Raw genomic sequence first — 22,811 nt, 5'->3', positions numbered from 1 at the left:
ATGCACTAGTCACGTCCAAGATGGACTACGGCAACCTGCTCTATCTGGGGACTCTTGAGAAGAACCTGAGCCGCCTGCAGGTCCTGCAGACCGCTGCGGCGCGACTGGTTCTCAAATTACCCAGAAGAGCATCATCTAAAGCTGCGCTCCAGGCCCTGCACTGGCTTCCGGTGAGAAGCAGGGTGGAATTCAAAGCACTATGCACATGCCACCGGATTGTTAACCGCAGGGATCCTCTCCCTCTGCAGGGCCTGTTAACACAATACGAGCCCCCCGTGATCTCAGATCTTCTGGCTCAGTGCGCCTATCCATTCCTAAGGTATCTAAAGTACGGATGGGCGGCAGATCCTTTAGGTATCTGGCGGCCTCAAGCTGGAACAAACTTCCTGTGGCACTGCGCCTGGAACCCTCAGAGCGCACCTTTAGAGCCAAGTTAAAAACCTTCCTTTTTGCCCGGTAGTTGGGTCCCTGGTCCGGTACTTTCCTGGTAGCACTTGCTTTTCAGCGCGGGGACACGCCGTGGTGCGTCACCAAGCGCTCTATAAGACCCCCTATTATTATTATTATTATTATTATTTAAGGCCAAACTGTGCTCTGGAATGCTAAAATAAGTCTTCCTCCACTCTTCACGTGAGATTTTGTCCAAGGATACAGGTCAAGAAGTTATGCTCAGCCTCTGCTGCTTCAGTGCAAGACATGACCCTCTCAAGGTCGCAGTGCGAACCTTCTGTACCTACTAAACCTCTGCCTACAGCAGTGGTTCCCAAACTTTTTCAACACGCGGCTCCCTTGACCCATTGGCCATTGCCCGTGGCTCCCCACTGTTACATTTGTGGGAGGGCGGGTGGTGTAAGCCCGGCCTCATGAGTACTTGCATCTTTCTCCCTGAAAATAATTTTTCCTAGGTACACTTCTTTGCCCATGCCTTTTTTAGAGTACCCTCTTAAAACTTTTTTATCCCCCTTACAGTGCTAGATAGCACCCCTATGCATGTCGGCCCAATTGCCAAAGTGTTTCTGCGCTTGAAGAATATTTGCATGCAGTTCCATTTCTACCCATGTCATACGTGCCAACACACCTGTCTCAGCAGGGGGATTCACAATTTTTTAAACCACATACAGCTTTATTTTTGCTATCTCCTCCCTAAAATTGCCTCCAAATCAATGCAAGTAAAATAAATTCATCTGGTTTTCTTTTTTTAAACGTCCCTCTTTCTTGTTTCAAATGTTGGCATTATGCCATATATGGCGTTTTACTTCACTGTGTTCAAGGAGAAAGCCAGCCTGTCTGGAAATGTGTGTACTGAAATAAAAGTGTACTGGAAGTACCTATGATTCAAGTACAAATGTCAATAATTAATAATACTTAGAGTGTTTAATAGACAGGGAAATGCACTTTCCTGATAACTTCCATTGGTGTAAAATGCATTTGGAAAACATTAAACTATTAACAAATCTAACTAAATTAATCAGGCATCTTCTGCCTACTTTGGGGGTGTTTGGAATGTGGGGATCCAGTGAAATATGGAGGTCATCTCCCTCGAGATGCCATCAATTAAGCACTACGTTCACAGCTTTAGGCATGTCACTTAAAAATCATCAACATCATATGTTTAAGTCTAATTAGTTTAACTGAAGCCAACAACCCCTTCAACGTTAAATGCATTAAAGTGCTTGGTGAGCGGGTCCCCTGGCTAGACTTGACGGCTCCCCAGGGAGCCACGGTGCACAGTTTGGGAACCACTGGCCTACGGGAAGGCTTTGTCTTTCTTTTTAACACTGAATGACTCCGGGAAGGGACAGAGTACAGAGAGAAAGAGGGGAACGATAAGATCAAAGTCAAAGTGAAAAGAATAGATCTAGAGAGGCCGAGTCAGAGTGTGTGGGGCTGGGGAGTTGAAAATTAGGGAAAAAGAGGTAAAGAACAAAAGAAAGAATATTTGTGAGAGGTACCAAAACTCGGAACATTGTGGTTTTCCCAGATCAATCCTACTCCACAGGAAGCTGGGTGATGCCCCGGAGGCATTACTACAGGTGTTCCTTTGACTGACAGACAACCAGCACCATATATAAATATCTTGAAGTGAACATTCAGGTACATAACCTCACCACTGATGTGTTCCTATCAATGTCAAAAAGGCATAAGGGCACAATTTCGATGTTTTTATGAACCCAGAAAACTCTAGATGAAGGGCTATGAGTTTAAGGACAGTAATCATTTTGCAAATAGAGGCTGAGAACTCAAATGATCCTCATGACATCCACATCATACAGCTACAATAATAAATAAAATTAGAAAATGTAATTGTTGAAAGCTCCATTAAAGAAAATGGAGTGACTCAGGGCCAATAATGTCAGGTAAAGACCTTCTGCTACAACATTCCAATGTTTGTCTTTCTGTTTTTTTAATTTAAAACATTTTAGCCCGTGGGTGGAATATGCTAACCTCAATGTATCCCTTCTGTCTCAATGTATCACTTCTGGCTATACCGCTTGTTAAAGGCTCTCACCCACACCACAGGCCCTCACCTCAGCCTATTACTCAAGACCTGGGAGTTTAGCAACCTTTATAGCCCTCAGTCATCAACTTTAATACTTCTGTTTTATATACGCGCAAACTGCACCTCTGTTGTTGCCATCTAAAGCAAACAGCAGATGCGAGCATTACCCAATTTGTGGTGCTTAAGTTGCCAATTTATGGAGGTCTAAGTTTGCCTCACCAGGATTCGAATTCATAACTGTTTTTTGACAGTAGAGAGCATTTACCTCACTGAGCCATCCTCACAGGACTGCACTCAGCCAGGCCCCAACGTCCACTGACAAAGATAAATTCAGGCCTACATTACACAATATAGGCAGGGAGTATTAGCGGGGGGGGGGGGGGTACTTTCTGCAAACCATTACACAGACTCCACATTCACACGCATACAAAATCTTTTTTCATCACACACTACGACCACGCATTCTATCACACCGCAAAATTCTCCGTAACGGCCCGCCAAACACAGTACAACACCCTGACACTTCCATCAACCCTACGGTGTAAACAGTAAAGGCAAAACAGAACCATACACTAACATTAGCCCTAAGCCCTAACCCTAAAGCCTAAATCAGTACCATATACGACTCCTAACCCTAAGCCCTAACCCTAAAGCCTAAAACACAACCATATACGACTCCTAAACCTAAGCCCTAACCCTAAAGCCTAAAACACTACTATATACTACTCTTAACCCTAAGCCCTAAAGCCTAAAACACTCCCATATTCGACTTGTAGCCGTAAGCCCTAACCCTAAAGCCTAAAACACAACCATATACTACTTTTAACCCTAAGCCCTAACCCTAAAGCCTAAAACACAACCATATACTACTTTTAACCCTAAGCCCTAAAGCCTAAAATCCTCCCCTCCACTAAACTCCCCATAAACTATGAGTACAGCGTAGGTCCTAAAGCCTAAAACTCGACCTTACCTGTCTCTCATCGTGTTCCCAGCGTTGTCTCCCCACCGTCCGTGTCCCGACGCCTGCGTTCTAAAAGCGCCCTCGATATAAGGGCACCCGCGATGTAACGTTGTGCGTAGAGAACACACGCGTCGTAACGTCACGTGCGTTGCGACAGCACGCGACGTATATTCATGCGATGCGACGCATGCGTTGCGATGGGTGTTCCCTGAAAGCCTCCACTAGAAGTGTTATTTCACTCTCTGTTCACCACTAGTATTCAGGGGTTCTCTGTCGCATGTAGGGATCTGATATGGTTCTTCTCAGCTTCCAGCGGATATCAATTTCCTACCTCCACCATCACTTAAAACCTACAAATTCTATTTGTTTTATGCAAATAAACCAATGTCTTGCCAACATGCTTATAAATTGTGAGCACCGTCGCCAGCACTGATGCAAATCATGCATTTATCATTACCTAGCATGCAAAGTAGTGCTACACAGAGCCTGCACCTGGAAAGAAACACAGGCTAGAAAGAGGTTTCAAACCAGAGGCTAGAGGATCGATTCTCACTGCAAACTAATGCCTCCTGTAGCACTGCTGACTCCTTAAAATAGAAAATCTGAACCGAAGAGACTTAATCTGTGCAAAGAGATCAAATCTCATCCATAGGTACATTAAAACAGCGCCCAACGTATTAATAGGTTTTCATCTGAAAAAACCCTGGCTGAAGAAAGTGGAGGATTTTAGAAGTTAGAAAATTAAGTGCAATGCATCATTTAAGATTGCAAAGTACACATTTCTTTACAAATCACAATTTCAGAATTGGAAGTCTTGCGAATTAAACGAGGTAGCAAATTGGAGTTCGGTCAAATCTTGCAAATACAAGAAAATGTATCAATGTTCCTCGACCACTTTGGCAGCCGCAGAGCATTCAAAGTTACCAACCAGGCTGGTACCGACTGGCCTCGCGAAAGGTGTCCCTGAGGTGCTATTTGCACTGTGCGAATAACAACTGCGGGCATCACAGGAAGAGAGCAAAGATCTGTTGCACAGCAGACTGGTACCATGCGCATATTTTAAGTTGGTGCAATGTGTGCGTCTTGCATGCCATACAAGGTGCTTGGGGTCAGATGTCTCATTGCCCAGTTGGCACTGCAACACTTTGTGTGCACAATGTCTCAGGCGGGCTGGCCAATTCTTTGTGTTTTGCCGGATTTATGCATGTGGCACCCCGCATACAGCCTGGTGGCAATGATTTGCAGAAATGTCGTCTCATCACTATTCAGGAGGCAGGATTCTTTCTGCGAATCATGAGCCCTCAGATCTACTGCTCTGCTTTTTCATCTGCAAAGTGACTGTAATGCAGCCCCTGTTCACTGGATGTGTGTGTTATACACATAGTTACACACATAGTACTTGTTCTGTCTGTTTCGTCCTTCGTTATGCACCTTTTCTTACTGTAGGTATACTTACTGTTCTTAGTGTGTGTGTATGACACACACACACTAAGAACAGTAAGTATACCTACAGTAAGAAAAGGTGCATAACGAAGGACGAAATAGACAGAACAAGTACTTAACTCCCTATTGGATGGACACCTATGTTTACGCCTTGTCGATGTCGGGCCGGTGTTGTTCCATTATAAACCACCCACACATTTTGCAAGCTAAAATAAGGTTAGGTTAATTATAAATTTAAAAAAACAAATTCCTTGGGTGCTCAGGGACATATACAAGGTAATTAGACCTGGCAGTGAGCAGAGGGCACGAAGTTCCCCTTGCGCGTGCTAGCAGCTGCCTAACAGTGTGGTTGAAGATACTAAACACCCAGAATATATTTTACTGGCAGAAGCACCAACACAGTGCACAGGAGGGCTACCAATACTGTGCCCGGAAGAGTTATCAGCGCTGTTCATTAGAAAGATACAGCACACAGGAGAGTTAGCACACCGAGCACAGTGTGTGCGAGAGCGATCAATAATATGCAGGGGAGGGCTAACACTGCAGTGCAGAGTTACAAGTGCTCTGCATAATACAACCACAGCTGTGTCACAAGAGACAGCCACCAACAAAAGGCATCTATAAGCTGCTAATCCTGTGCACAGGAGAGTTAGCACACTGAGCGTGTGCGAGAGAAATCAATAATATGCATGGGAGGGCTACACTGCACTGCAGAGTTACAAGTGCTCTGCATAATACAACCACAATTGTGGCACATTGTCAGCCACCAACAAAAGGCATCTATAAGCTGCTAATCCTGTGCACAGGAGAGTTAGCACACTGAGTGTGTGCGAGAGAAATCAATAATATGCATGGGAGGGCTACACTGCACTGCAGAGTTACAAGTGCTCTGCATAATACAACCACAATTGTGGCACATTGTCAGCCACCAACAAAAGGCATCTATAAGCTGCTAATCCTGTGCACAGGAGAGTTAGCACACTGAGTGTGTGCGAGAGAAATCAATAATATGCATGGGAGGGCTACACTGCACTGCAGAGTTACAAGTGCTCTGCATAATACAACCACAATTGTGGCACATTGTCAGCCACCAACAAAAGGCATCTATAAGCTGCTAATCCTGTGCACAGGAGAGTTAGCACACTGAGCACAGCGTGTGTGAGAGCTATCGATAATATGCATGGGAGGGCTAACACCGCAGTGCAAAATTACCAAAGCTCTGGCTGATAAAACTACAGTTGCGGCACACGGGACAGCCACCAACAAAAGGCATCTATAAGCTACTTATGCTGTGCACGGGAGAGTTACACTGAACACAGTGTGGGGGACAGCGATCAATAATATGCATGGAAGGGCTAACACTGAAGTGCAGATTTACCAGTGCTCTGCATAATACAACCACAGCTGTGGCACATGGGACAGCCACCTGCAAGAGGCATCTATAAGCTACTAATACTGTACAAGCCATTGCTACCAATGATGTGCACAGAGAGCCTCCAAATTGTACAGATGCCAGACATCAATACTGTGCATCAGAAAAAATGTAGATGAGAGAGATACCAGTGCTGCGCATCATAGCTGGATCAATGCTGTGCACAGAAAAGCTAAAACTCTGGTAACACTGCCCCTGGTGAAGTTTCCAAGCGACATCCTGCCCTGCATTGTCTCATTCTAACTCACTGCTAACCTCTGTTTGCAATGGCGGTACACTCCAAGTTGGTGCTTTTCTTTAATTATTAAGATTGACTGTCGCCCCATGACCAGCCCAGGTAATGACATTACTTACAGTTCGTTGAGTTACAGCGCTATAGCAAGTTCCACTAACATAATATAAACAGCTGATTAATTTTCGTGTCCAAGCCTTTTTATCTGCACTACAGTTGTAAGACTGCTAATTGGCTCTTGATATGTAAACCTGTGTATTGTGTCATGACTGGACCCCTGATTATGCCCGACTGCATGAAGTGTGCATGAGTATTTCTTGAAAACACGAAAGGTAGTATACACTTTATTTGGTGCCTGTATGTATGGCTTGCCCAAAGCTGCTCACATTAGACAAGTGATAGGTCGTCTCCTTATACCTTCATCATATCCGGCTGAAGAAGCCAGACCCCAGCTACATCATCTGAGTGGCAGACCTTGCCTGGCTTCCAGGCCACACCTGAGACTGACAGTTCTGCTGGTAGCTGGTTGCCATGGCGCTGTGGGGCTAATGAAGTGCACTTTTGACTGATGGTCTCCAGGCAAAGGTTAGGAGTCAGTTACGACTCTGGGTGGCCAGGTGGCTGGATCTCACCTGCAAATGTACGACATGTAAGCTGACCCCTTCGCTTATCTGGGGCTTCCCATTTGAAACAGCTGTACATGCATGCACGAGGAAAGGCTGGAATAAGAGACAGACACTATGGCTGCTTTCCCTGGAGTAGTGAGGAATATACCCCGGAATAGAGGAATATACCCTCTGTTGCTACAAACCGAGGAAGACAGAAAGTCTATGTCACGTGTCGAGCATTTGCCTTCCTTTGGATCAGAGCCAAACAAACAGCACGTTACTGTGAGGAGTTCTGAAGAATTGGCATTGCTGACACAAGTCCTGTGATTGCTGTCCTGCCTGACCCTCTATTGATCTGCAGGTGACCTCCACCCTTAGGCCTGTGTACCGCCTGTATTTGTCAATGCACTAGTGTAATTCAAGCGATGTCGAGCACAGGTGAGACGGTGTGCTTTTGCATTTGTCTCGCCACCTGTGCTCTACCTACAAGAAATAGGAGTTACAACAACAGACTCAAACACCACGCATCAAATTTGCCACACATGCACGACTAAAAATACCATGTATTCTCATTCACCACAATTATATGTACAATTATATGGCAAGAACATATATACATATATAATACAGAGTGGCAGTAGCTATCTGTAGTTATAGTTAGGGTGACAGAAATTTTTAGTTTTGGGGATTTTTGTCCCTTAATAGCTTTGCATCCGATTGATGAATGTCCGCGAAACTTTGCAGACATGCTGCCCCCTTTCATTGTCAGAGTACTGACAGATTTGCGGCGTTTGGTCAAAGGGGTGCAAAGAAAAAAGAGACTTTTGTATTCCGCATTGCACAAAAAACGTCATTCGGATTTTTACAAAAGCTGGTAGGGTTATATATGATAGTGGCAGATGATGTTGTGGGGTACGGAAAGAAGTAGGGTACTTTTTTTTAAAGTTTTAAATGTTTTAAACTTAGTGATACTAAATAGTACTACCAAGGTATATAGCAACGATAAGTCATTAGCTGTTTGGCTAATGACTGTCTTTACAAAAGTAAAAGGTAGTCATGTTGTTTTCAGCTTGAGTTTCCCTGTGTTCTGCGTTGTGCCTTCCAATTTACAAAAATTGTGGGTTTGGTATTTTTCTCATACACATTAGCACTTTGGTAAAGTGGCATTAGGTAAGGAAAGTATTTATTAGTGTAAGTATGTATGTATGTATGTATATATATATATATATATATATATATATATATATATATAATGTATTTATTTTAAATACGGAGTATCTCAGTATCAAAAACAATGTTTAAAAAGTAAACATTTAGAAAAATTGGAAATACACTATAAGACACTATATTTTATAAATATAATGTGCCAAAGTGTATTTTCAAATTTTAACAATTAAATATGCTGAAAAAAGTGTACAGAATAGCGCTTTAATTACTAAAAATGAAAGCACTACAAATAAAACCGCAGTTCCCCATAATGTGCTACCTAAATATATAGAAATGTATCATGAAAATGGTAACCGTACACATTTTTCATTGTACCACAGTAGTATCACGCTACTTTGTATTTTTTAAACCAAATATATCAAACTTATAAATATTTGGCACTACCTATTACCACTTTACTAAAGTATTATTGGGTAGGGCAAAAATACCAAACCTAATACTTACCTATATTTTTTTTTTTTTTTTTAACACTTAAAGAGCGCACTGATACCAGTCGGCGTCCTGGCGCTGAAGTGATAATTCCAAAGAAGCGGAAGATATGGGTACTTAATGGGAGAAGAGCCATGTCTTTAGATCTTTCCTGAAAGTCATGAGATTTTTATTAAGTTTGAGGGAGAGAGGGAGGGAATTCCAAGCCGTCGCAGCTCCCATGACAAAACTCCTTCCACCCCAGCGTGCCTTCTTGATCCGAGTGGTTTTAACCAGCCCAAGACTGGCCGACCTCAGTTGTCTACCAGGTCTATACCATTGAAAAAGATCCTGAAGGAACGCTGGACCAAGACCATGTAGTGCCTTAAAGACAATACAGAGGGCCTTGAACATAATCCGCTTCCGCACCGGAAGCCAGTGCAGCTTATCCAACTCCTTGGAGACTGAGGAGAACTTGGGCAATCCCCCAATCAGGCGGGCGGCCGCATTTTGTAAAACTTGAAGCTTATTGAGCACCCCCTGTTGTGCCTCAAGAAAAAGGCTGTTGCAGTAGTCGATGCGTGAGAGAACAAGGGCTGTCACCACCGTCTTTCTACAGCCCTCAGGAAGGAAGGGCAAAACCTTTCTGATAATTCTCAGGGTGCAGTGTACAGAGGAACTCAGCGCATTGACTTGTGGTTTAAAGGTGAGTAGGTTGTCAATAACGACCCCCAAATTCTTCACCTTTGAAACAGGGAGAGGAGGAGACCCCATATCAGTGGGCCACCAGTTAGGGCTCCAAAGATTAGTACTTGGGCCAAAGATGATCACCTCAGTCTTTGATGAGTTCAATTTTAAACAGCTTTTTGCCATCCAGGAGCTGACTGCAGACATGCAATCCTGAAACCTGCCTGCCACCTCCCCCTCGGTCCCCGGGAGCACCGAGACCACAATCTGGGTGTCATTGGCGTATGATGTTAGCTCGAACCCGAAGGATCTGATTACTGGGGCGAGAGCGGCTACGTAGATGTTGAATAAAGTATGCAGATGCAGAACACAGCCAAAGAGTACCTAAAAAATTATGCCTGCCTTTAATAGTAGAAAGTACAAATGATGAAAGGGTGTTGAACAATGTCAAACACTCACCCCCAGTACAGAGATCTGGACCTAAAGCCATCAATTTTAGGCTGGTTCCAAACTGGGATGGTGGGGTGAACAAAAAAAACATGGATTAAACACAGATCTGTGACTGGGGGTGAATGTTTGCATTGTTCAGCATTCCGTCCATCATCTGTTCTTTGAACTTTTATAAAGGCAGTCATTAGTCAATCAGCTAATCGATTGACATCACTATGTACGGTAGTGGTAGAGCGAAATATACCCAAATTTCACTAAAAAAATGCACAAACATATCTCACAACATTTAAATCAAGTAAAACGTATTAAATATTTACACTACTTACCTGCACTATTCAAAGTAATCATTTGTGCACCATAATATGTAATCCTGCCAAGTTTTAACAAAATACAAATTACTGTTTTCGCGATATGCAAACCACAAAAGTATAAGTAAATTACATTGGATTTCAGCACGTTTTGCACTCGCCACAATTTGCATATTAGAATATATATTTTGGAGATCTAACATTGACATATTTTCACACACTTTATCAGTACGTTTCCTTTAATTTACACACTCCACTTTATGCCATTCTACTGTAAAACTGTTCACTTTATGCCACTCCACTGTATGCTATTTAGAGCATGCTTCTGCAGTTTACAATACTACAGTATACGCCACTACACTGTAAGCTTATCCACTGTACATTACGCCACTCTACTCCACCCAACTCAACTATACGCCACTCCAATCTACACCACTATACTTTGTGCTATTATACTGTTCCCCGCTGTAATCTATTGAACTTTTGTGTATGCCAGTTCACTGGACGCCTCTAAACTGTACAGCGAGCAACAGTACGCAATTCCACTATATGCTATTCCACTATGTTTCACTACTGGAGCTTGTACTATCCCAGTGTGCGCTACTCCACTCTACGGCACTCCACTGTACCGAAATACAGTATACACCACTGGACTGCAACACATTCCACTGTATGCTATTTCACTTTACAAGGGTACATTTTGTGACACACCATTAAACCACACTAAACTGTATGTCACTAAATTCTACGCTTCTAAAAATTAACCCTAGAGAGTTGTACGACTCTCTACTGTACGCTACTCCACTACATGGCACTCTGTGCATCTGAATACTTACCAACTTAGAACTCAACTTTACTACACTGCACACTACTGAATTCTACAGTACTCCACTGTATCGCACTTCAGTTTATGCTGCTCCACTATATGCTATAGCACTGTACAGTATTAACTGTACCACACTGTAGTGTACTGCATTCCACTCTGCACCACTGTACGGCACTCCAATATATGTCACTCGATTTTTCGCAATTTAGCTTTACAATACTGTACTATACCACACTCCACTTTACGTTAAGCCCACTGTACACCACTCAACTGTACCCCACTTCACTGTATGGCACTCCAATGTACCCCACTCCAACGTCCGCTATTCCAGTTTACACCACTCTACTGTACCACACTCTACTATACGTCACTTAACTGTATGCAATTTGAGTACACCACATTCCAATATATGCCCCTACACTGAACAACATTCCACTGTATAGCACTCCACTGTACGCCAGTGCAGTGTAATCAAATACACTCTACAATATTTACAGGACATAAATCCACTTTACCACACTCCACGGCATGCTATCCCACTGCAGTGTACGCCACTCATAGACCCTGTGAACCAGAACACATGCAACTCCAGAATGGTTTTGGCCTATTCGGGCATCTTAGTATGGTGCAGCTTAGTCGCCTACCTAGGCTTCGTCTGTAGAGTGCGACCAGTCTAGGTTGCTTGTGTTCCCTTTTAGAGACCCGCTTGGCAGTTCAGGATAAGACTATTCTCATGAGGAGCAAGGTAAGTACTGATTTGCAGGGCCTCTAACTAGAGTGGTATAATGAGTGAAAAACGATGGACTGGAATGTGACTCCGAGCGATCATCAATGTCTAAGATTAATTCAAACATTTCATCCCTCACCTTGTTGTTTGTTGCAGGACTAACTAATGAAACTGTGCATGAAGTATGCACAGAACATATACATAGGCTAACTCCTGAGAATGGCCATCATCTAACCAGTGAAAGTGGATATGGATTAGGTACAGACATAAGGCATAAGCTAGCTACTGACTATCGATTATCAATGCTGTTTGAGCGTTTGCTTAAAGCACTGCATAGTGGGATACCAATGAGGGGCATAAGAGAGCTTCTAACATTACATGTACAACGCTGTGCTCAAGAGAGTTAGCCACACTATTCACAGGAATGCTATGAATGTTGAGCCGTAGCAGGTTATTAGTAGGTTATCAACACAGTCCATGGGAAAATTTCAAACACGGTGCTGTAGAAATATCAATGCTGGGCACCAGGAAGCGGCAGACCCTGATGCAGAGGTCTAGCCCGGGACCAGGGTTCAATTCCCCTCCTCGGCGGGTCTTGGGCTCAAAAATTCCACGGACCTGATAATTCTCGCCACGGTGCCTATTCCAATCATGGAGTCCCACTCTGCAACTCTGGGCAATAGCTTGCTTAATCTCCACAACGGCCTCCACAACGCTAAGGATGCCTGGCCTCCACCTTGGGGGTGCCCAGGAGTGGACGCCTCACAGGGAAAGCCAGGATGGGTTCCACAGCGGTATTCGTACAAGCGCCTTGAGACCCTTGCGGGTGAGTAGTGCGCTATACAATTATCAATTTTTAATGCTGCACTTGGAACACTTAGCAGCAGCTCTGCTCATGAGCAAGCTTGCTATCAACACTTTGCCTGGAAAAAACACAATAATTCTGCATGTGAGAACTAAACCGCAGAGATAAAACAGTGAGCTGGACAGTTACTACCACTCTATGACAGAAAAGACATTTCTAATCACCTTACTGCTCTGCATTAGCTGCCCATCCACAAAGTCACCGTCTTTAATTCCCTCGATATTTTCCTGAGAGAAAGGCCTGGCCTTTGTCCAACTTTTTTAAGCTCGCGTTTTCTAGACTCTGCTCACAGATCCAGCCACGAGGAAAGGAGGCCATTCTTTCTTATTCTTGCAGGCAAATAGATTGAATTTGTTGCGGTCTTCTCTCAGTCATTTCTCACTAATAATTGTTACTTAAAGCCCTTAAAACGTAGCTTCTTAGCACTCTTTTTGATACCTTGCGCTTGAATATCTACTCAGCTATCCTTATGGTCCCAGGAAACCTTGCTGATGTCACCACGCCCTTCGTACATACAACACCTACTAAAATAACACTGCTCCTGAGGAAGCCAGCTACACTGTTCTCAGGCCAAGTACAGACTGGGCCTGAGATAGGTACTGACAATGGTCGCTGGCTGGGTCTTAGCTTGGGCATCAGATAAGTAAATTATTGTTGATCAGAGAAGTAATGGCCAGGCCCCAGTGACTGAGACAGGTACAGACCCTGAGTCGACTGTTAGTAAAGATAGAGTAAAACACACAGCTACCGGCACAGCACAGCCCATAGGATGGAAAGCATAGGCAATGCAAGTTCAACTAGCCGCTAAGTGTTGTGATTAGTTACAAAGTCCATAACAGGAAGATCACGACACTTGTTAAGTAACCCGGAGAGATACACGTCTCAAATATACCGCAGGCATTTACAGGCTCGCACCACTGACAATCCACCTGGACATAAGGAAAAAGCCATGTCATTTAGGGGTTAACCCTTGACCTGGTGTGTGATATATTGATTATTCTGAAAGTATTATCTCAAATTAGAGAATGTAAAGAGCTAACAGTGCTATCAGTTTATAGCTAGAATGCCATGGGCCCCAAATTAAGCAACTAAAATGCCCCCCCCTTCGGTAGTAAAAATACAGCTATGACTGGGGTACAGTGGACCCTCGCAACCTATGCCCTGGTGCAACTGCATCTGCCCAACAACTGATTGCACTGCCCTGGCCACATTCAATCCAAAGGCTGCTTCAGGATGTAAACTTAGAGGCCTGAGTGAATGTTCTGGGTGTCCATGGGAAGGGCAGCTTCTAAAGGTACCTTTATTTCAAACAGACAGATGCCAAAGATGATTCTGATCTGATAATCCCATAGCTGGCTGCCCGGCCATGCCTGGGCCGCTCTCAGAACCTCCTGGCATCTCCTATGTTGCTGAAGCAATATTCTTTGATCATTAAAGCCCAGTATGTTTACCATATTATAGCGCGAGCCTCCCAAACATAACATGTCTTAGGGAAAAAAGACTGAACATATTTTGGATATGTGTCCCTCAAGCAAAGATCAGAGCCCAGATCAGCTGGAATCAAAGTCGGCAAGTTATCCGCTTGAGGCCAATAATGTGAACGGAAACATTAAGGGCAGCTGCAGGTCTCGGTTTCATGCAGTGAAAAGCACATGTTGTTCTGGAAGCTTTGAGGACACCGAGATATCGGGTGACCGCGCTGTGCCCAGTGAGAGCAGCCCTCGCGCGCCCTCTGCTGGGCCTGCAGCTGCAGCAGCGTGTGAGGCTCTCCTAGGACAGGGCGATGCTCAGTGACAGATGGAGGGCTTACACTGCAGGTGCGTGAGTGAGCAGCGTGCAAGGCTTCACTGGGACTGGGCGACGCTCGGTGACAGCGCGAGGGGGGCGGGGGGGTTACAAGCACGACGCGCGCGGTCCCCGTGGCTGGGGAGGGGGGTACAACAGTCACCGCCGCAGCAGCAGCCGAGGAGACAAAGCAGAGCGGAAACTGCCAGTGCCAGCTGCCAACATGTGGGCGGGGCCAGCTGACTCAGCCGACGAGTACAGTCACATGGAAAATTACCGGGAAGGAGGGCGTGCTCAAAAATCACAATTTCTCGAACAGTCGGCCTACAAATAAAAGACACGCACATGCGAGGGCACGAGGCCGGCGGAAACATTTCAAGAGCCCTCAACTTTTAGTAAATGTAGGTGTAAATTCAAGTCAAATTGAGGCGGTGCGCCTCACTCGAGACAGGCTGATTCCGCCGCTTGCATTGACAACGGAGGATGCGGCTCGTTCCGCGCTGATGGGGTTACATGTCGGGAAGCTGTGGGAACGAAAAATACATAATCGACCTGTTTGATATTTCTCCAGACTAAACCATGCAGGACTCACGAGCCTCCTGCCATCTAACCAATGCACGTGCAACCTGCCACAGTAAATCTTGCACAATAACCGCCCCTAGACAGGCCCTCTCAATGTATAATTAGCATCTAGGCATGTTACATTGTTTAGGCCATACAGCTCCCTTTTCCACGCCCTGTTCATTTAGTTAACGAGTGGCCCCGCCCCCTACAGGCATCACGATAGTGTGACTTATTCATAAAAACAAGAGATGAAAATACAGAGATACTAGGCAAACAATAGTTTGAGCCCCTGGGTACATCTTGCCAAGCTGAGGAGCATGGTATAAACGAAACGCGGTGGAAAGCTCTTCACTCGTCATACTTCCTAAACACTTACAGAAAGCATGAAGTCATTAAAATTGCTATAAATTGGAAATCACTGAGGACCGTCAAATCGTTGTTTTTAAGTGTCGAGGGGATATCACTTTCCAAGACTGACGCCACACCTCCAACATAAATGTACCTAAATAGTCGAGTTAGTTCACATAACAATGCATTTATTCAGCCATTCATGCATTATTTTCTATCTTTAAAAATATGCCATACCAATAATAGAATACTTGAAAAGAAATAACGAATGTTAAATTGATCAGAAATGTTTTTCTTTCATATGCACACTGAAAATAATATTAAGGATATTTCCCTTCTATAGATGAAAAGCTGTCTGAAGAAAGCTACTGCATGGGTGCCCGACTTTGGAACACTGTAGCCAACAAGAACAGGTCAAATCATTTTCACGTCCTCCACACCCACTTTCACAAGATTCAGAAGTCTTATCTCTTTGGTCACATTGCAAATTGCATGATTTATTTCTTGATGGTGTCACCTTCGTCAGTGCCAAGAGTTGGTTTAATCTGTTGTGTACTATACAAATTGCACTAATCACTTACTTACAGCTTGAATTAGACAACAAAGACGCGACAGATTAAAATGATTGCGCCAACACTTTTTAACTACTCAGAATTTATCTGAGTAGCATTGTTTTCCATATATTTGAGCTTGTCTGTACCTTTTCAGAATGTTATTAAACAGCCCTACATCCCCAAGAGGCAACTAAGATCTGCTAACACCCGCCTTCTCCCAGTGCCTCGTACTAGAACTGTCACATGGGGAGACAGGCGCTTTTTGGTGGCCACACCCAAATTGTGGAACGTGCTGCCGTTGGCGATTAAAACTGCCCCCAATCTGATGAGCTTCCGTAGGCTATTAAAGACATGGTTGTTTAACCAGTAAGTTGCTGTTTGATCGCTCTTAGCCCTTTATGCGCCGAGACACCTTCGGGTATTTGTATGCGCAATAAAAATCTCAAAAATAAATAAATAAAGACCTGGTCCTGCGTGAACTGCTAAGCAGCAGAAACCTTGGCAGAGAAATAAAAACAATGGTTTTGGCCTCCGAGGAATAAAGCTTATCGGCAGGTGTTGAAGGGGTGGGGGGGTGGTTAAACTTGAGTCATGCACCAACTAGCTCTGAACATTCAGTCCTCCCATTATGACAGGCTCACTAAGACCAGGGCCACTGGATTTATGAGATTGTGCGGCTGTAGCGATTCTCACATGATTATAGCTATGCCTCATTTGCCACACAATCCATATGCAGATTTTAACAACAAGAACTGTTTCTAGCTCAAAGGGTTCAAAAGTCACTAAAATGCAGCAAAACGCGTTGCAGCGCAGTGGAAGGCCCTTTGCAAAGGTTGACTAGTTACATTTCTGTTGCTTGTTGCTATATTTGGGTGTTGAACTGGTACTAATGAGGTGCAACCAATGCCCAGACAATGTTAACAAGTTTGAAAATCACAAAATGTGCTGCATTATGCCACATAAATGCATTTATATACAGCTTGCTTCTGCTTTTCCTTTTCTTGCCACATAATTTACTCAACCCTGACACATAATTTGTCCTTGCCCTGCCGCACAATTCCAGTGACAATGACTAGGACCGACAAAACGTGCTACACAGAAATTATTGTGCCAATAAATCTTAAATCTCTGGGAATTTGTATGGGTGTCTTTACATTCTAGGTTTGTCTATGCCACTTTCAGGAGAGGAACTATTATACGAACATCAACTTTGACCACATTACATTCAATCAATTTTACTTTAAAAAAAAAAGAAATTATGAGATGTGTTGCTCCTAAAAACCATGAAACCAAAAAACCCAGGCCAACACAAGCAAATACTGACCAGCAATCATTAAATCATCACTAAAAAATCGTGAGCAAATAGTGAAATGATGACATAATCTAAAAGCACAGGAGAAGTTACCTGATTCCCCAGCACAGCAGCGGCACAGGCCCGGGACACTTCCTTGGGCCCGAACCACACGGAGGCGACCCTGGATGGCAGCCCCAGGATGAAGACCTGGGCAACAGAGCAGATGACCTGGGCAAACATGGTGACTGCAAATAGGTCCTGCCTGACGCTGGCACACTTGACCCAGGCGCCCAGGCAGTTGAGGCCAGCGCCCAGGAGGGCGGTCACCCGCAGGCCCCGCTTGTCCAGCAGCCAGGTGGCTGGGAAGATGAGGGGCACGTAGGCCAGCATGTAGACCATGGAGAGCCAGTCGATCTTGTCGCTGGTCACCTGGTAGAAGTGCGTGAAGATGTTGGTGATGATGCTGTACTGGATCCACTGGAAGGCGTTGACCATGGAGTAGAGGCTGAAGACGGCCAGGATGGCAAACCTGCGCAGGTACAGCCGGGTCTCCAGGGGCTTCCTCGGCCCCTCGGGGTCGCAGGGCAGCATGGCCTGGGTCTCCTCGGCTGCAGCGGCGGCTGATGCATCCGGCGGCTCCAGCAGCAGCACGGCCCCGTTGCACGCTGAGAGCGGCTGCGTGGGTCCATTTTCCTTGGCATGCTCATGGTGCAGCTCTGGGGGGAGCTCTCCGGGATGGGGGTGTGGATGGTGGTTCACCAGCTCGGGGTCTACCATGGTCCGCCTCCCCGCGGGATGCTGCTAATTCTGCTGCGCACACCTATGGCATGGGTGGCGGCTAGACACTGGCTGGCAGTGCCACCGGATGCTGCTGCCCAGGGATAGCTCGAGGCAGAGGTGTGTGGAAACTCAAGCTCTGCAAATGTGCACACACACACGAGGATACAGGCAAGAAAGGTGCAAAAAAAACGATGCAATGTCTTCCTGGTCTGTCGATCAGCCACGCTCCCTCTCTACCGGCACAGAAGGCATGTAAGCCGGACTGTCAAGAACATCCACGCCCTGGCCAATCAGAGCCGGGAGATGTTATCCTTGCAGCGTCTACTGAGGGATGAACTCAACCAATAGACGGTTAGCACTTTCCCTACGCACATGGGCGGAGTCACACGAGAAAAGAATTACTCGGAGAGGTAAGAAGCCCCCCCCTTATCCATGACACGAGGAGGATCTATTTTAGCACCGCCTCCCTTACTAGTTTGGTGATCACGCCCAGTGTCGAAGCAATGCGTTCATTGGTTTAAAGTGGCGTGACTCAAAGGTGGGGTTTGCCCTGCCCTGTTTGGAGACGTTTTTGTCAAGAGACTTGTGTGACTCACTTCTTGAAATGACTTGCCAAGCATCTAGTTTCTCAAAGACGGGTTTGGAGTAGAGATGGCCGAGGTTTTTATTTATTTTTTATTTTTATTTTATGCGTTTTTATATAGCGCGGACTTTACCCGAAGGTGTCAGAGCGCTTCACATTAGGAACAGTACTGATACATGAGGAGAAAATTACAAGTGAACAAATTACAAGGGCAAACGTTAAGTTACATGAGGCAAAATGACAATTGTGAGCAAACAAAATACAAGAGGTAGCAAAGGTACATTACATTAGGAAAAAGTGATGTGTGCAAGTTACAAAAACGTACAAAGTACAAGTAGAGGTAGAATACTGCAATAAATGGCAGACACTCATAAACTAGAACAAACGTTACGTAGGTAATGGTGGCACTTGTGCAAGTATCTAAAGTAAACAAAATGTAAGAGGTAGCAAACAGTGTGTTACAAGAGAAAAGTGACGTGTGCATGTTACAAAAGAGTACCAAACACAGGTAGAAGGATAATACTGCAATAAATGTCAGACTCTCAAACCACAAGAACACACTGGGAAGGCACTTCCATGGTCATGGAGAATAGAATTTTTGTTATAGAAGCTGCTGCAAGCTATTGTGGGGATACTGTTGTTACTTCTTGTTTTACTTTTTTTCTTGTGCATTGATTAACAAATACGTGCATTTGCTTTTTTTTTACCCATGTTATGATACGTTTTACATTATGTTTCTAATAGCTTACTATGTCATTCTTGAAATTCTCTGTTGGCAGTCTTTACTCTGGTTGGAATGCAGTGTCATTATTCCTGACCCAGATGATGAACTGCATGCACCCAGAGAGCCAGAATATGGCTGTCATGTCGTGGGCTCTAGATCCGCATGTCAGCGGTCGAAGTGCATTAAAAAAAGTAAGAGACCTGAGATGCTCTGCACAATTTGGTCAGGGGTAAAAGGCGTAGCTAAAAAAACAAGGTATTCAGTAACTTTTCTCACTCTTTCACTTTCAGGCAGCGCACAAGTCCTAAACAAGCATTTACAATGCAATGGTCTCGGCATTATTAACCCTTTCAATGCTGATGACGAGCTGAGCTCGTCATCAGCCACGGTGGTCGTGTGCTGATGACGAGCTGAGCTCGTCATGAATATATGGCATCAAGGTTTTTCCAGCACAGGGGAAAAATAACCACAGCAGCCAAGGTGTTAAAGGTAGAGCTATTGGCATTGCTCATGACATTTAAAACATTTTTTTTAAACATAAATAAATGGTATTGTCATTTACAATGGCAATAGGTGAGCATTAGAGAATAGTAGAGAGTATTCGCGGACACAGAGCCACACACACAGAAAGCCACACACACACACACAGAGCCCCACACACACACACACAGAGCCACACACACAGAGTCCCCCCCCACACACACACACAGCGAGCCACACACATACACACACACACAGGGAGCCATACACACACACACACACACACAGCGAGCCACACACACACACAGAGAGCCCCACACACACACAGAACCCCACTCACACACAGAGCCCCCCCACACACACACACACACAGAGCTCCACACACAGAGCGCCACACACACACACAGAGCCCCACACAAACACACAGAGCCCCACACACACACACTGAGCCCCCCCCACACACACAGCGAGCCACACACACACACACAGCGAGCCACACACATACAGCGAGCCACACACACACACACACACAGAGCCCCCCACACACACAGAGCCCCACACACACACAGCGAGCCACACACACACACAGCGAGCCACACACACACACACACACACACAGAGCCCCACACACACACAGAGCCCCACACACACACACAGAGCCCCCCACACACACACGCAGAGCTTCACACACAAACACAGAGCCCCACACACACACAGAGCCCCCCACACACACAGATCCCCCCCACACACACAGCGAGCCACACATACACACACAGTGAGCCACACACACACACACACAGCGAGCCACACACACACACAGAGCCCCACACACACACAGAGCCCCCCACACACACAGAAGCCCCACACACACACAGAGTGCCACACACACACACACAGAGCCACACACACACACACACAGAGCCACACACACAAACAGAGCCACACACACACACACACACACATACACAGACCCACACACACACGGAGTAACCCACACAGAGAGCCCCACAAAGAGAGCACCACATACACACACACACAGAGCCCCACACACGTTTCTTCAGCCATAACTGCTTTCTAGGAGCTGCTTGTCGAGAAAAAAAAGTGTATTTTGGTGAGATCAAAAGCCCGTATTGCCACCATTACGTATTGGACTAGATTAAAAACAAAATAGGGGCTCCGAGCCCGGGCCCTCGGCTGCCACAAGGGTGTCTTTACAAGTTCAAAACTGCCCATTTTGTAAACATGGGTCACATTTGAAGGTAATTCACTAATGTTTGGGACATGGCTGTTGTTCTGTTCCAGTCCGACCCTGCAAAGGTGGCAACCTTAATTCCACCCTGAATGACTGACATTGGCTTCCACATTATTTATTCCATCCGAATGAGTGACACGGAGTGCCACATAAACTTCAAAAGCTTCTGTGTCACAAAAAAATCAGTAATGACCACCCGCTCCATCCCCGCCTGGCAGAAAAATGCTTCACCTCCGAAATGACAAACTACCTCCAAAGCATCAATAGATGCAGAGTTGCCAAAAAGGAAAAACCTCGAAAAGGCTACCTATATTTTTCAGCCTAGAAAACAGAGCAACAAACCGTCAGCGATAAACCTTGACCCTGCTTAACGTTCAGTTACTGTGTATAGCAGTATGGTTTACAACGAACACGCCAAATACGCCGAATAACGCCAGCCGCTAATCAGATTACATTGTGAATCATATGTGGGGCGATCCCTACAGAAGAATAAACTTATGAAACAGAAGCTGGGGGATTTGTATTGAACCAATTATAATAAAGACTTTTAGGAAGTGTGTCAGGACAAGACGAGTATCAAGGTAGCTATATTACCGACATTTGGTTTTAATGAGAACACTACATAGAAGGAAAAACGAGGGATCAGCAGCCTGCAGATAAAAGTTCCAATCAATGGGAACAACTCTTAAGAACAGAGAGAAATAAAATATATGAACAAAGTCATCAGAAAATGTTCTTTGAGATGATTAACGATTTGGAAAACAGTTTTTTTTTGGAAAATTAGACCCAGTACCTATTAAAGCTAGTCCTGAAGAAGGTGTTATGTTATGTTATGTTATGTTATGTTATGTTATGTTATGTTATAAGCTTATATAGCGCTATATCACCCAGAGGTATCTAAGCGCGGTCGAGAAAGAAACAGTAAATACCACCGAAACGCGTCGATGCAAACATTAATGAATCCATCGCTGAAGGGTTGTTTTCAGGACAATAAATACAGAACAATTATTTGCCGAAACCACCTGACAATATATATTTCAGTTTGGGATCAAGTAACTCAGCTACAACTTCTAATTACTATTGGGTTGTTGTTAGCCGTAGGGTCTTGCCTTTTGATTCAATGAACTGCCATAAGTTTCTTTCATGATCGTGTTTTTTAATGTTTTGTTATGCTATGTTTAGAATATGAAATATTCTTTTTAATGAACTAATGTTTGTTTTTTATAAATTGTTTGAAAATTATTCTTTTTTAACACTTTGCACTGTGATAATTATATACCTGCCAAAAAAAACCCTTTTTTTAAAAATAAAAAGAAGTATACAACAGTACTACCTTCCGGTTTGGATATAGACTATTGGTTTAAGGGGCAAAATTTGCTGGTTTGTATGGAAGACTGAGTGTGTGAAATAGAATTAAGTTTTGAGTGAATAGTTATACTATATATCTGATATTGAAGTCCAGGGGAACCCTTTGCTTTCCTATAGCAGTACACAGACAGCGTTTGGGACGCGCTGCTCTTCTGGTGTTTACGATGCAGAAGTTCATGACTTTGTCAGGTTCCGGGTGGGGCGCGGTGACTGGTCTAAAAAGTCAGCCAGACTTGGAAAGTGCATGAAGTGGTGGAGCTCGGGTGGTGAGGCTAATGGAGCAGCATCTTTCCCTGCACCCCGAGTAACAACACCCCTCGAAGCCCGGCATGGGGTGCAAGGGCAGCAAAATGAGAGGCTGTCTGCAACCCAGGAGGAAGGTAACGGGTGGGAAATCCGCATCTT

At 44.8% G+C, this 22,811-nt stretch overlaps 1 protein-coding gene across 2 annotated transcripts in view; it reads right to left on the bottom strand.

Moving 5' to 3' along the window:
* The window catches only part of FLVCR1 (FLVCR choline and heme transporter 1), a 163,967-nt gene extending 145,637 nt beyond the window's left edge, over positions 1-18,330 (bottom strand). For both annotated transcript variants that reach the window (XR_015296689.1, XM_086927868.1), the window contains exon 1: positions 17,331-18,330. Coding sequence is in view for 1 of the 2 variants with exons in the window: in XM_086927868.1 (XP_086783994.1) it covers positions 17,331-17,996 (666 nt within the window). In the remaining variant the exon portion in view is untranslated. The remainder of the gene's footprint in view (positions 1-17,330) is intronic.
* Positions 18,331-22,811: the final 4,481 nt, after the last annotated feature.

The sequence above is a fragment of the Lissotriton vulgaris genome, chromosome 6, assembly GCF_964263255.1.
Source record: "Lissotriton vulgaris chromosome 6, aLisVul1.2, whole genome shotgun sequence".
Lineage (NCBI taxonomy): Eukaryota > Metazoa > Chordata > Amphibia > Caudata > Salamandridae > Lissotriton > Lissotriton vulgaris.
The sequence above is the reverse complement of the archived record's forward strand: the minus strand, read 5'-3'. Positions and strand labels throughout refer to the sequence as shown.